The sequence below is a fragment of the Dermacentor albipictus genome, chromosome 6, assembly GCF_038994185.2.
Source record: "Dermacentor albipictus isolate Rhodes 1998 colony chromosome 6, USDA_Dalb.pri_finalv2, whole genome shotgun sequence".
Lineage (NCBI taxonomy): Eukaryota > Metazoa > Arthropoda > Arachnida > Ixodida > Ixodidae > Dermacentor > Dermacentor albipictus.
Window position 1 is genome coordinate 12,704,496 of NC_091826.1, and position 15,516 is coordinate 12,720,011.

The 15,516-nt window shown below is 45.7% G+C and overlaps 2 protein-coding genes across 17 annotated transcripts in view; one reads left to right on the forward strand and one right to left on the reverse strand.

The window, feature by feature from the left end:
- The window catches only part of LOC135914247 (uncharacterized), a 623,773-nt gene that overhangs the window by 109,813 nt on the left and 498,444 nt on the right, over window positions 1-15,516 (forward strand). The window contains exon 2 of one of the 16 annotated variants that reach the window (XM_070539902.1): window positions 10,690-10,788. The exons of 14 other annotated variants lie outside the window; for them this stretch is intronic. In XM_070539902.1, coding sequence (XP_070396003.1) covers window positions 10,709-10,788 — 80 coding nt within the window. In that variant the 5' untranslated portion in view covers window positions 10,690-10,708. Of the gene's footprint in view, window positions 1-10,689; window positions 10,789-15,516 lie in introns of those variants that run through there. One more of the 16 variants, XM_070539914.1, reaches the window with a different exon arrangement.
- Window positions 1-15,516, reverse strand: part of TrissinR (Trissin receptor) — an 87,454-nt gene that overhangs the window by 13,559 nt on the left and 58,379 nt on the right. The gene's annotated exons all lie outside the window — the stretch shown is intronic.

Genomic DNA, 15,516 nt, shown 5'->3' on the forward strand with positions numbered 1-15,516 from the left:
CATTGTCGATAGAAGAGCGGTCACGTCGCAAACCAGCCATGGAAATCGGATAAATCTTGTAATATTCAAAGTACCATTCTAGGCGGCCAAGGATTATCCCGTTCCATTATCTTTCCGACACAGCTGGCCAGCGCTATTGGGCGGTAAGAGGTGAGTTCTAATGGCGATTTGCCCTGCTTTAAGAGTGGCACCAGGCGGCTTACTTTCCATTAGTCAGGAACATTTCCCTCCTGCCATGAGGAGTTGTAAAGGCTCAACAACTCTATCCGTGCGGACTCTCCGAGATAGCACAAGGCCCGGTATGATATACCATCCGGACCCGGAGATGATGAGCGCCTGCAGAGAGCTAGAGCCGCTTCGAGCTCCTCCATTGTAAAAGGAAGGTCCATGCGGCAATCACGGGAATTGGGGACGTCAGCTCGGGCTGGAGGATCTGGACGAGTCGCTTGGTCTGCGATCCGCGCACAAAAGTCTTCTGCGACATCGATGTCTTGCCGCCCTTGGAAAAGCGCTAGCGCCTTGAATGGGAAACGCCGTTCCGGAAGGCAACGCAGACCTTGCACCGTTTTCCAAATGTGAGACAGTGGCTTGCGGGGGTCTAGTTTCTGGCAAAACGTTGCCCAATGTTCCGAAGCTAATCTATCCATACGACGCTGAATCTTCTTTTGCATCCTCCTGGCTGCCCTAAGGTCATGAATTGATTTTGTTCGCGGATATCGACGTTCCGCCCGGCGACGAAGCGCTCGAAGGCGCTCTAATTCTATGTCGAAGTCATTCCGCGTGGAAGAGATCGTCATCATGCGAGTGGCGTTTTGCATCGTCATTTTAATCGTTTCCTCTAACCCTGATGGTAGGCCCTCGCGGCAGGCATCCTCCATCTCAGATTTGAAGTTGGCCCATTGAATCGTCCGAATGGTATTCCGTAAGCCTGATCTAGACGACAAGCCTTTGATGTTCAGATAGGTGGGAATGTGGTCACTCCCATGTGTCTCAATGTCTGGAAACCACTTCACACATCTGGCGAGAGAGTTGGAGACGAAAGCAAGGTCGAGGCAGCTGCCGTATGTCACGCCTCGAAGAAAAGTGGGGCTACCATCGTTCAGGAGAGTAAGGCCATAACTGTAAGCCTAGCACCACATTGGAGATATGCGGCCGTAAAGTGTGCCAATACATTCGCATTCCAGTTATATTTCAAGACGGTCCTAACTGGAACATTCACCTCATTACGACTCCTTTAGCAGATTTTGGGACAAATATCTCAAACGTGACGCTAGTCTTGCACTTCCTTACAAACACGTATGAATTTGCTACTGCTAAGCTCCAATTTCGCAATTGAATAGTGAATAACAAAAAAAAATTATTGACTGTTTTCCATTAGTCTCTTGGACGTATACGATTTGCCTACAAGCAATAGCCACTACTGCAGATACCACCTCAACAGACTGAATTGTGCAATGCGCTCCATGCAACTTTTATTTTAAATAAAGAAACATCGCGTAGAATAAACAAACAGTGCATCTGATAAAACATATTTGCTCCTCTATACACAAATCACGACACAGTATCAGAAATAACTGTACTTGCCACGTTAAATGAATGTAATCGCAAGAGAGAAGCGCAGAGAAGAACCACGAACTAGAAACTGAAAAATCTGGTCTAAGCGATTAAAAACATATTAAGATCATTAAAATAAATTTAATTCCTTGTTCGTGTCGATTATATTTATTTTTTTTGTCAGCGAATCTCCCGTGTGCTTGTATATTGTGTTTAGGCAACCTCTTGGGCTGGAAGCAAAGTGAGTCATAACAAACGTGTCCATCTGCCCACTTTGCTACAACGACCACACTTCCGGAACTAAGTTACAAACATTTTGATTGTTGGTACTGAGGTAGTGGCTTTGTGTCAATGCTACAATTTAAGTTTTGATTCTGGCTAAATTATTAAAAGGTACCTTGTCGGGCATCTCCTCGAAGGAAATAAGCGTAAGTTAATTGTTTCTTGTAAACACAATGCCTGATTCATGTAAATATAGCTATACATTCGGGTTACTGTCGTTCGCGATAACGTATGCAGGAATAACTGCGGAACGTTTCTTTATTTATTTAGAAGCACTATAAAAAAAAGAAAACGCTCTGTCACATTTATAAACTGATGAAGTGTGGTTACAAAACTCTCGTTATTTTCGCCATCTTTAGCGGCGCGAGATCATCCACTAAAATATAGGGAAGGCCAGGCTTTCATTTTTGAATTTCGCGCCAATAGCTCGGCGCTAGTATGTGAAAGTGACGTAAGGGTCTTCAAAATATTTTGTCGCATTCGGGTTGTTGCTCTGCAGTAAATGTTATTCAAGCTTAATCAGTTCAATTTTCGTCGCCTTTAGAATGGTACAATGTAGTCGATCATTGCCGATAAAAACTGGACTAGTGCCAAGCAGATGCAGTCAGAATAGATGACGTCACGGCTAGTCGGTGTAAGAACTTATAGACCGCTTCGCCACCACTTTTTTGGATCTCGCTTATTTCCTGAGTTATCAAGCCTCTTTTCCCTGTAACAGCTCCTTTTTTCAGTTTTTGCTTTCGATTTTCATATTGAGGATGATCACTTACAAAACAGTTGGTAATTTATTGCTCGATATATATATATATAATTTCTGTTTTAGGCCTGGATGCGGTTATGCCTCAAGGTCGTTATTTGCCGTCATCGCACTGCGCCGTCGAGCGATGCGTGCCACCCACCTTATCAGAAGCCACGCAGCTTCCCTGGAGGGGCACTATGCCAAGGCATCAATACTTTGCCCGCAGCGTCCAAAGTCAACGTTTTGCCTTTTCTCTGGCTCGCACTAGCTCCTCTTTTACTCACTGGCTCACAAAGGAGCAGAGAGATAGAGAGGAAGGAAGAGAAGGAAGCAGGTGGAATTCTGATACGAACGATATTTCGCGAAGCGGGCTCCACAGCCTTTGTCCGTGAAAGACTTAGAGGAAAATATGGGCTTTACGGTGATGAGGCTTAACGATGCGATCCTTCTTTTTTTTTCGTAAGGCAGAGGACGGTGCCTTTAGGGGAGTGGGGTGGGAAAATCAAGACTGAGGAGATTAGCACTGCCAGGGAGTGCCACGTTCCTCCCCCTGAATGCTTCTTCAGAATATTTTGAATTGCTCCCGTACCTTCACGAACATTTCTTCTTCTTTCTTCCGTTTCGCTATGATCAAGTTCCCTCTTTATTGGAAGCCGGAGAAACTTTACGAGGAGACCTTGACTACCGCTGCGTGGAGCTTTGCGCAACAGCACTGCCACCATTAGCTCGGAGCGCCTTTCAGACATTTTCGACGACAAACTGAATTAAATCGTAATCAGCTCAACCTCTTCGCGAGTTTCGGCAACAACGAAAGGACGCACCAAAAGCGAGACGACTAATGCCGAACTCTCTCGACAAACGTATTCGCAAGACGCCGCGGCGCCAGATGTCTGGGCACCGCCTTGGCACTCGGCCAGGGCGTATAGACTTCACCGGTCAACGTTCAGCGTTCATACAGTCCACGTCGGCGCTTTCATGCAGTGCGATTTGCCCTGCTGCTTTCGCTCAGATCTGAGCGGCAACACCAGAAGCGCGTCGTCTTCAACGCAACTTGTTGCAAGAGCGTTCATCTCTCATCTTCGCATATATACCCGCGTTATTAGCATGATTCTGGCGGCGCTTGGTGGCTGATCGAAAGCTTAGCATACTCAAAACTACTTCCTATGTCACTGCGACCTCGATAGTTCTGCAGTTGGTCGGATCGATATCATCCTTTTGTTCTGCTTCCATTGTATCGTGCTCTGCCTAAAGCAAAAGCATACAGATGGCGCATTTCGTCTAGTGATACAAAAGAGCAAGAGAAAACGCAGCACAAAAGCAGTGCGGCGCGAAGTGGCATACTCTGAGCTTTCCATATAGCTATCCCACAGCCCTTTGCCGGTGCAGCCGTCTTTCAGTCAACAAGATGTTTGCAAAATTTGTAAAAAAGAATTCACACTCTGCAAGTTCGATAACTTTTACACACGGACTCTTCGTGTAGGCGCATAAGGAGACAAAAAGATCTTCAGTCTTCGGCAATTATCCCGGTGCTGAACGTATTAACGGCGACAGCAGCAGACGTTCAAGGACGACACTTCCGTTTATCTAGAAACACTGTAGTTGCTACTCTTCTGGGTGTTCGTGGAGCAAATACTACTACATTGCTGAGCGCACAACTTTGTTTTCCTGCGCTCTGGTACTGTCTGCTGTGGTTCTCGAAACCCATGTGCAGATGCCACAACTCTCAGAGCCTCCGCGGCACCCAAATTCGCACTCAGGGTCTATTGCGCGAGAGCGCAGTGCTTAGTGTGTCGGGCTCTCAAATGCACATTGCCGCATGACAATGAGATATATTTCGAGATCTATCAAGTTGAAAAGAATAGGGGCTCATGACGGCGCAATGGAAAGCAAGTTCCTTGCTGTTTGCAGTACGAAAATGTTCAAGAGCCGCTTTGCATTGTTGTGCAGCGGGATATAATCTTCCTCATGGGCGCATGCGAGCAGAAGTACCTACTTTTGGGCTGATTGTTTAGGTAGGGTTACGGGTACAGGGGCAGCATTCAAGCGACGCAGACACGGATAAACAAGGATGTTTCGCTAGCGTCCTCGCTTTCGTTACTTGTCCGCGCTACACCCATGCTGGCTGACTGAACAGACAAAAATTATCTCTGGTTAGTAATTCCTTATTTCGTTAACAATAATCGCAAGCAGCATGCACTCGAGCCTTCAGCAATAATTCCTGCGGAACGTTTCATGTTATGAAACAAAATGCCGTACGGGAGGTCGCTTTCTGCAATGTAGCATCTAGGTCGCGGCGCCGCTCACGGACCGCGGGGTCATTGCTCGTCGCAGGCGCGGTGGAGTTCACCAAGCTGTCGCAGGTGCAAAAAAAGAACAAGAAAGAAAGGGAAAGAAAGAGGCAATAGCAGAAAAGACAGCGAAACATGGTTTTGGGTCGTCCCTGGAAAATCGACCGGTGCAACTCTGGCTAATTGGGGCGGCAAGGTGAGGAGAGTGTGCCGTGGCCGCCTCATCTCAATTTACCGCGGCTCGGACGGCGGGCGCTAGGAAAAGCTCCGACGGAGGGACTGCTCCAAATGTGGTGGCGCTGCATGCATTACAGCGAGGCGAGAAAAAAAGAGAACGCGCCGAGTGCGTTCTATCGAAATAACCGGCACCGAGGTGTCTGCAAGCACCGCATATGCATAAGTCCTTGAGTTGCAAGATAGCTTGTGCACAGTATTAGAGCAGTCTAAACAAAAAATAAAAGACGCGAGCCTTGAATTACCTTGACTTTGCCAACGTTCGGGTGGTTGTTAACGGGGTGAAATTCAGAAACAGCTCTTGGTTGCGTGAGTGCAGCTGCATTCAGGGAACCAGTTGCACGGAGCCGATAGGCCCTCATCTTTTTTTGTCCTTCCGCGTGGATCTGTCGACGTTTAAAACATCCACGGGAAATGCTGCTCCTACAGCGCTAAATAGGACAGACACTTACAACCAGGTAACTGAGATGCCCCTAATAGTAGCTATAGCTGAAAAGCGGAACAACGCAAGAATGGTTGTCAGAGCACAGACAGGCGACGACGACAACTCTATTTCGCTAGAATAGCAGCTTGGGGTTGTTGGTGTTCCATCCTGGTTTTACCAGCGTAAGACGCAGCGCTTGTGGCGTCGTATTATCTTCTCGTGTCCCGTCTACGTATTGCGCTGTTAACACCAGAGCAACTGTACGAGCAACAAGAACTTCCTCAAAATACAATGCAAGGAAACAAGAATGCTTCAGAAGCCATCGATGGTGATTGTCAGTGTAAACGAATAGCCGAGCCCTTCTAGAAGGGCATTCGCTTCATTCAGGGAATTATGCACCTGAATGCATATATTTATTACAGTGAGCATATTCAGGTAACGATTCTTATTTCCTTACGTAACTCCGTTGAAGACGGAACCGTTAACCAGCACATCTGCAGACGAAGTATATATGGCTATAACATATTGAGACGTGTACATCATTTATCCTTTTTTTTCCGGTGGCTGCTTTTCCACCTGCTACAAAACATTGCTGTTAAAATTACCGCTCGGCGCAGCGTGCGCCTGCGTTTACCAAAATCTTCCGGATTGTTGTCGCCGATTCCATTCGTTCTCTGTGTTGTCACCCAACCTTGAATTTCGGATTGCATGCGTGACGCGAATAATGTTACAGATTCTGGAAGGCATGAGGCGTGCACTACATATTAGGATATGGTACTCATATACACCAAGTCATGCATAAATACTCGATGCATTTGACCCGCTTATCAGATTTCGATAGTGCTCGCCGCCATCGCCATTCTTAAGTCTTACTTGTCTGTTTAGGCACACGTTCGCCCAATAAAGAGTAAGTTTTCATGACTCGTCGTTGTGCGACTGTCAGCGCCTTCATCGTCACTACAGTGTGACAATATAGGTCGATTCGTCATACGTATGTGCTGTCTCCAGTGGTGCGAGCGCTGGCGCAGTAGACATCAAGGAGGAGGAAGTTAGCTCCCGGTCGCGCTGCTGCCGCAGTGGCATAAAAAAATACAAAGAACAGTTCAACACCTGACGCTGCCCGTCTTCCTCGCATTAGCTTCGAGAAGCTCTCATACTCAACCATGCAAACACATTCCCAAACCTATTCAGATACAGCAAAATGTACCCACTAATGGCATCTGCCCCCGGTGCGGCGACGCACCCTCTACACTCTTCTACATTTCGTGGGGGTGCGGGGGCAAACCGCAACACTAGGCGCCTAGCGCGTTATTTCAGCGGTGGGAGTACAGCTGACCAGCGATACCCTGGCGGGCCAAGAAGCGCTCGCCCGGCAAGTTCGTCGAGCAGCCATGACCAGTGGAGTCCGGGAATGACGACACCCCCCACTCGACCTGAAGAGCAACGACCTCGATTGTTGAAATAGACGTTATCTTTCTTGTAAATCTCCATGGGTCCTTTTGTTTCCATTCGTCGCACCCAATTTACTGTCCATGTTTCTATCACTTTCTTTCTGATATTTCCTGGTTATCTGTTTACATTTTTAATTACCCTGTACTTGGTTGCCAACTTCCTTGGCTTTCTTTCGGGTGGATGGATGGATCGACGCTGTGAGCGTCCCCTTGGAACGGAGCGGTTGGCTGTGCCACCAAGCTCGTGTTACTACGTTGCCTAATGTCCTGCCTAAGTTAAAAAGAAAGAAATGAAAATAAATGAAACCCACGAATAATTTTTATCACCAAACTTTCTGAACTCGTCTTGGGAACTTTGTTTTTGCACGCCTCCGCTGTTAGTCATTTGTCTAGTTTTCTTCCACCAATCGCCTCTTACTAATCTCTATTGTGCACATGTTTATTTCCCCCTGCGTTCGCTGAACCCAAGGGGGCTCCAAGGAGGCCAGAGGCGCCTAAATCAACCGCTGGGCAGGCATCTTCACATTCTCACAAAACATGCTCCATCGTTTCCTTAGCTTTACGGCAGCAAGCACATGCTTCTTCATCCTTGTTGTATCTCGCTTTGTACGTGCGTCTTCTAGAGCATCCTGATCTCGCTTCGAAAAGTAATGAGCTTCCGTGTGAGATATCGTGAATTGTGTCCTTCCTGATTTCGTTTTTTTTCCTTTTATGTAGTTACTCACAACAGGTTTGTTTTACCATTGCCGCCACCCACGAGATTAGTTGACCCTCTCTGACTTTCCGCTTGACGTTCTTTGTTGCTGTTTTGCTCACCCTTCAGGCCACATACTTGTTGGTAAGCTTCCTAGTTCTTTTCCGCCACTGGAAGTCAATGTTTCTTCTGTACAAATATCTGCACACTCTCCTGCCTATTTACTTCCTTCTATATTCCACAGTCGTTCTTTATAATCAATTTTACTCTGAGCTTCCCTCACTTCTAAGCTTGTTCAGCTCATATCACCCTGCGCAGCTTCATTTGCAGGCTTCCCGTGAGCGCCCAATGCGAGACGTCTCACTGCCCTTTGGTTGCCATCGAGTACTGATTGTACCCTTTACTTCAAGCAAACAACTGCATTTTCAAATGTGAGTCCTGGAACCATTAAACCTTTTTACTTGCCACGGAGCACCTCGTACCTGTTGTATCCCCATAGCGCTCTGTGTTTCATTATGGCCGCATTTCTCTTTCCCTTAGCTGTTATTGTTTTTTCCTGCGTTTCCATATATCTGCTGCCTTCATTTATTCATATATCAAGGTATTTATATTCTTCCACGCGTGATATTTCTTGGCACTGTATTGACACTGTCTGTTCACTGTTTTCATTGAATACCAAACCTAAATTTCAAACTAAATTTCAAACCTAAATTCCCGCCTTCCTGTCCACCAGACGTTACATATCACTTGGCTTGTTAGCTAGCAACACAATGTCGTCCGCATAAAATAAACCTGGAAGCTTCTGCTCTACTATACTGTACCCGCCTGTTTGTATGAGAGATTAAACCAATATTACTACCTTCTGGCGCCCTCTCCATCCTCACGATGTACATCATAAGCAGCAGTGGGGATAATGGCCACCCCTGCCTCACTCCCTTGTTGATATCAACTTCCTCCTTGTTTCTCCTCATCGCTTCACATTCAACGCAAACGGTATTTTCTAGGTAAATCTCCAACAAAAGCTGTAGACAATCGTCACATAAGGCTTCCCCTTCTAGGATATGCCACAAAATTTTACGGTCTACCTGGTCATACGCTCCGGTAATGTCTAAAGAAAACCCACATATAATGGTTTCATTTCTACTCTGGATATTTTGATACACTGACTAAGGACAAAAAAGTTATCCAGATGCCTACCGATTTTGAAGCAATTCTGAATTTCTCCCAATGTGCCACTATTTTCAGTCGTTGCTGGAGCTTTAATATAATCGCCTGCATTGCTAACCTGTATATTACCGTTGTAATGGTGAACGGTCTATACGAGTAACTTCTTTTTCCCCGTTACCTTTATAAATTAAATTCATTCTACTTTGCTACCAACCTTCTGGTTTTCGTCTATCTTTCATGTTTTTTTTAATTTCTACTGCTTTAAACAAAGCTTCCTGATTCTTTGGTTCTATTTCATAAATCAGCTTAACGGGAACCTCGTCTAGTCCTGTGACTGTGCGCTTAGGAATTTTCTCTGACTTTCTTCCAGTTGAAAATTGTCAGTGCCTGGTCCTTTCCCATCTGGTTTTCTTTAATGCTCTCATTTCCTGAAATCCGAACTCGTCATTGCCTTGGAAAGATTCGGGTGTTATTTTCCGGATGTAATTTAATGCTGCTTCCCCTTCCAGTTTGTGTCCATCTTCGTCCAGGATATGTTGTTGTATCGTTGTTGAATTTCTGCCTAATAATTTTATGTGGTTCCGGAATATTCTAGGTGCGCTCTTCTTTTTCTCACGTATTTCTGACAACCAACGTTCACATTCACCATTTATCTTTGCTTGCACCAGTATTTGAAGCATAGATTTTTTCTCCCGGTAGATATTCCACTTTCTGGCTACTTCATCCTGCGTCAACTGCACTTTTTTTGCCTGCTCTGCTTTCACGATGCTTTCTGTCGTTCGGCGACCGCTTCTCGTATGTCCCTGTTCCACCAGCTTTTCGGTTTCTTTTCTTTCTTTTCCAATAAGCATGTTGGTTCTCCTTCCGTATTTCTCTCGTAGTTACTCTTAGACGCTCATTATATTCCTACTCATTGCTTGGCCATTTGCCAAGTTCTTCCTCGGCTCTTGTGAATATATTTGTTATTTGTTCAGCGGTCAAATTTGGTGTGGTAATTTTTCACTGTTGCACTCTTTCCCAACTACGTATCCCATTTTCCAAATGATGCGTTTATGGTGACTCCCTACGCTGCTATATATACCCGTCCTCGTCAATGACCATATTTCTAAACTTTGTTTTTAACGAAATTTTTCTAAACAAAATCTTCTAAAGAAATTTTTCTCACGCCTAAGTCGTCGTTGAGGCATCGTGTGCTATGTCCTCAATGTCAGTCGTCATTCCACGAATTAGTGACAGATGGGCGAATGCTGCTACGTTCTATTTTGGGCATTCACAGGGCTCTCTAACGTTATTGGGTTGGACCAAAAAAAGAAACGCTCAGCGAAGTTCTCCAGTCGGATTAGCATCGACCAGCCATTTTTTCATTTATCCGGTCGCTGTTTACGGGAAGTGTCCGGCATATTCCTTTTTAATTTTACACTCAGCAGCCACGATGACCACAGACCGCAGGATTTCGGTACCATGCGCCACAGGACAAACTGAGAAATCAATGGCGATGACGCATGGAGAGCATGATTATGCCGGATCGACCTGTTTATGAAAAATGGTGCCATGCTTCCTCGACATTTTATCGACACTTTCGCTTAAAGCGTCAGGCAGCATAGCTATTTCCAGCCTACAGACTTGAAATGTAATGGATTTCTCGAGAGACTGTCCACGTACAGAATATATGGCACTGTAAATTTGTGAACAAAGAGAACGTGTCAAAGCGAAATGACTTGGCCTACATATGCCTTGAATTTTCTGCAATCTGCCTTCTCTTTGGTTGCTTTTCTAATTTCCTTCTGTTTTTAGTTTCAATAATCGTTTCTATCTATGAAACTTTGTCTTCCTGTTTTCTTCTCGATTTCTGCAAGTTCTTCCAGGTCGAAGGCAATGGGTTTTTTCCGTGATGCACTTCGTTGTGTCAAGCTCCACAATGACGGCAGCTCAAGAACAGCTTCGTGTAACAAAAGGTAAGAGATGCCTGTACGAGTGTATGATTGCCTTGGTGAAAATATGCACACAGCAGGCGACGTAATCATCCGCGCTGATTGACAACTTTTTCACGTCCGCATAGTGGGATGGTTGATTTCGTCCACTGAAGCATATAGAAAGCCGCTCCCTTTCTTTCATCCTTCGCCATATCACCTGGAGTATAGCATGCCAGGCCTGCCTTTTGACTGATCTCTCCAGGTGCCATTTGACTTTCTATCTCGTCACCGTTATGATAACGCATGCGAAAAACACATGCATCAGCGCCAACACACTGGTGGGAAGTCGGGAAAGCTTCTGTTCAGATACTTCGATGCAAGGAAGCACTTTGTAGATGAAAGCGAGCTGCATTCGTTTCGTCTTCTACTTTAATGGAGACTCGAACTGCCACATGTGCTCCTGTTCTCAAGCCTTCTATGACGTGGAAGGCAACCTCAGCCGACCGACATGATTCTTTATTTATTCAAAACAATGGTCAACGTTATCATCAGTGCGTGCTTTACAATTCCGACACAAACAAAGCGGACGTACAGTGCTCAGCGATTGGAAGGCGATAATCGGGGGTGCGTGGTTGCCGGCACGCAATGCGCCTTCGCTGAACGCAGAGAACACTGAGATAATTGCGGTATGCGATGAAGGCGAGACGCATTGTGACGCATTCTGACTGCATTTGGTCTCCCAGAATCCACCGTGCACTGCCCATTTGCTCAGAAGAGCGGCGGCCTCCATGCATTCCGAGTATCGCGTTTCAAATGCTGAGCACTGTACACAGGACGATGGTGACTTGAAGGCCCGAGCGATGACGACTGCTTACAGTACTGTCCCTGGAAAAAAGAGGCAAAGGACGCGAACGCGTAGAATTTGGCAGCTTGGCATCGACTCGCAGTAGCTCGCCTGTGAAACCGCAGCTATAGTACATAAGAAAAAAATTTACGCAGGTGCACGTATTTCTGCTTAGTTCGCATATCCTCGAAACTTCGAGCATGAAGCCTTTGTCATGAACACCGCTTGTTTCACAAGGGTCTTGATGGAAGACAAAGAGGCAGTGAACAAATATAACCTTAGTACACTCGCGGATAACTTTCTATGGCAATCTCAGCGAAACCTACGGAGGCAAATCGCGCCCAAATAGAGACGCTCCTGCAAAAGTTTCAGATACTCATCCGCGGTAGTTTAAGCTGGGGGAAGAGAAAATGTACGCATGTTCTTTCCAACAGCAAACTAACACCAAAAAAGCCGCTGAGCCTTAACTTTGACTCGTTTTTTTCAGCTTTTCTATGCCGTGTTAGAGAAAACGCGAAGCCGTCGTATGTGGAAACTGTGCTGATTTAGTCTCCGTTCTAGGAAACCAAAAGCTCCGTAAAACTCAGACGGACTACTTGACGCAGTAACACATGTGCAGACGCTCCACACCTGTACCTTTCCCTTCATTGCTACATAAAGTTTTCCGCAAGTATAGGTCTTGCAAAGATGCGCAACACAAGCGCTTGAAGTAAGAGCAAAGATATTTACAGGATCTGTGCTCTAAGGCAATACCAGAGCAGTATGCACTGCATGGAAATCCGCATTGCTGTATGAGTCGCTACAGCGTTGTTGGACTCTTTAAGCGTAAAACAAGGACTGCGTGGTTCTCAGAAATTAATTCGCTTTGCAAAACCCGAAAACAAGGAACCAGGTTTAATTACTGCGTGCAAAAGCAAAAGAAAGAAAAACACAGCTGAGAACTTGTTGGGCTAGTCGGTTCATGCACTCAAAGCAATAACCGTAACGTTAATAAGACCGACACAGCTGGGAAACAAAGAGGGTGTTTGCGGATACACATAAATAAAATCTTTTTAAGACGCGCCATGTAACCTAACCTCAAAGTTACAAGACTACGCTAATTCTTAAGGGATTGCTAATCTGACTGAAAGACTGGACCTGCATAGAGATTGCAGCTCAGCTGCTTGGTTGTATAATAACCTTATTGAATTATCCAGAAGGTTTTTCGCGACCCGGGCTCAGGTCTCCCACGACTGGGCTAGAAACTTCTTGTTTACAGGTATATTGCATCCAATGCAAGTACAGTGCACATGTGTGTCAAGTGAGGGGAACCGCAGTCGAGAACAGCAGAAAATTAGGTGTGGGGATCAAATTAGAAAATTTGCAGTCACAAGTTGGAATCAGCTAGAACAAGACAGGGGTAATTGGAAATAGCTGGGAGGGAGCTTCGTCCCACAATCAACATAAATATAACATAATCATGAAGATAGTGACGTTGTAGCTGCACTCCTGCTTTTCGTACGTGCTTTCTCCGTCCGTTCCCGGCAGTGTTTTTCGCACTAACGCGCACAGGTCTTGGTTAGTGAGTCAGTTCGTTTCGTTCCCCTTCTCGATCACAGCCGTGCCGTCTTTGCGCGGCTGCTTATTGTGTTGATTTCTAGCTCTTGTGAATGTTATTCGCATTCCGGCTATTGCTGCAGTAGTTGCCGTAGGCTAACGTTCTTGTTGCGATCTTGCGTGTGATTTCGTTTCCGCGTTCCCAGGTCACGCGCTTGTGCCCCTTACCAATGGCGTTTGGTTAGCTTGGAACAGGCAGTGCCACATCTTTGCCTAAGGCGTCATATTGTTCGATTGCTATCAATTTGCTCTGAATCATGCTTCACGATGAGCATAAACCCGATGAACGGGCTCTGAGAAACCTCCCGTTCAACAAGAAAAAAGCACGTTAAGAATCGCATGCTGTCGTGCTACGTGTGCAGGCGCAACAAAAGGATGGCCAGAATGAGGACGTCCAAACGTTTACAAGCAAAGGGAAAACAGTGCTCTGACAGAACTGAGCCAACTGTAGATGAAGTCGAAGTTGCGAGTTTGTGGGCATGACCGTAGGCTATAGCATTCTAAGGCGCTGGAAGGAAATATGACAAACATACTCAATAAGGTCATGACCCGTGTTTCTGATTACGTGTTGTGGCGTATAGGTTCGATAAATGTGTGACGTAATAGTTCTGCGGAAGCCCTCAAGGTGGAGAGAAGTAATTAAGGGAAAATGAGACATCCACCCAATCGTAGCAGTTGCTATAAAGGAACCCATACGGGTTCTTCGAAAGAAAAGTGTCGCAGTTAAAGAAAAATTCGTCTTGGTTTGGAACTCGAACGCGGGACCACCGCCTTTCTGGCGCAGCCGCTCTACCATCTGAGCTAACCAGGCGGCTAGCAGATGGTAGGGCGTAGTCGAATTTGTCGACAACTGGAAGCAAAGGCAAGTGTTTCACGTAATAGTTCTGCGGAAGCCCGCAAGGTGGAGAGAAATCATTATTTAAGAGAAAATAAGACATCGACACCATCGTAGCAGTTGCTACAAAGGAACCCATACAGGGTCCTTTGTAGGCGATCTCAGCAGGTGATAGCGCCTTGTGTAAACGTGTGTCCTTCTTGAGTGTGTTCGCCCTGCGCTTCTCCATCTCAGCAGGTGATAGCGCCTTGTGTAAACGTGTGTCCTTCTTGAGTGTGTTCGCCCTGCGCTTCTCAATAGGGAAAAACAGCAGCAGAACACTTGAGTAGAAAAAAAGTAGCAAGTGTGAGAAAATATGGAAACTGAGAGGCAATCTCTGAGAAGCTTTTAAAAGAACTGAGTGAAAGAGACGAACAAGATAGGCTAATCATGGCAAACATCTTAACAGCTGCATTCTGGTTAAGAACTTGGGTGGAAGTATATAAGGTAGGATAATGAATTACAACTTAAGAGGCTTGTCAAGAGACACCAATTTTCACGGCTCTTACAGCAGAGGTGAATAGAAAACTAAAGAAAATTCGTTCGGTGAAGTTTGCAGAAAAATGAATTAATAGCAAAAGCAAACAATAAAAAAACTATTTGACAAATGAGTTTCGACAACTTGACGGGTCACCATGAACGGGGTGGATGATGAAATCGATGTCCCTTGCAGTTAAAAAAGTATTTTCAACGTTGTCTTCTATACGGAGGGTACATACGTATATGCTCCTATATGCGGTAACGGGCGGCGCCAGCGTGCATACAAAGTGCAAGACTGCAACTGTAACGCGTTTCAGTTTGCATTAGCACCACCGTAATATCCGGATAAGAGGCATTCGCCATAATTATTAACTTACTAATGGATTGTTAATTACTCACACTTGTTTGTTTATGTTCTCTCATGATATATAGGGCGTTACAGAGAGGAGTGGTTTAGTACTTATACAATGCAGTAATGGTGGTCTTGAATGCAGAAACATCAGTATAGGTGGTTATGCTCTGAGATAGTCTTCGGGAGGAAGAAGCTTCAGAAGAACTTCAGTTAGGCCTAGTTGGTGTTTACTGCATATCATATTGACCGCAAATAAAGATGGGGACAGCGGAAGAGAACACATAAACAACACGGGGCAGTGTGGAAGCAGGGCACAAGAACCTTCATACTGGGATAGTTGCGAGGTGAAATCTATGAAAGGGCGATGTTAAGCTCGGGCTTTAGCTCTGGAGGAGGAGGAGGAGGAGGAGGAGGAGGAGGAGGAGGAGGAGGAGACAAAGGAGAGGAAAGACAGGGAGGTTAGCCAGTGTAAGTACCGGCTGGCTACCCTGTGCTGGGGAAAGGGGTAAAGGGAATGAAAGGAGAAAGAAGAAGAAGAGGGAAAAAAAAGAAAATTCGCACAGTAACGTGAAACTACGCTCTACAACGTTCAAAGGCGGTCGCACAGTTCGCACGTCCTTAAAA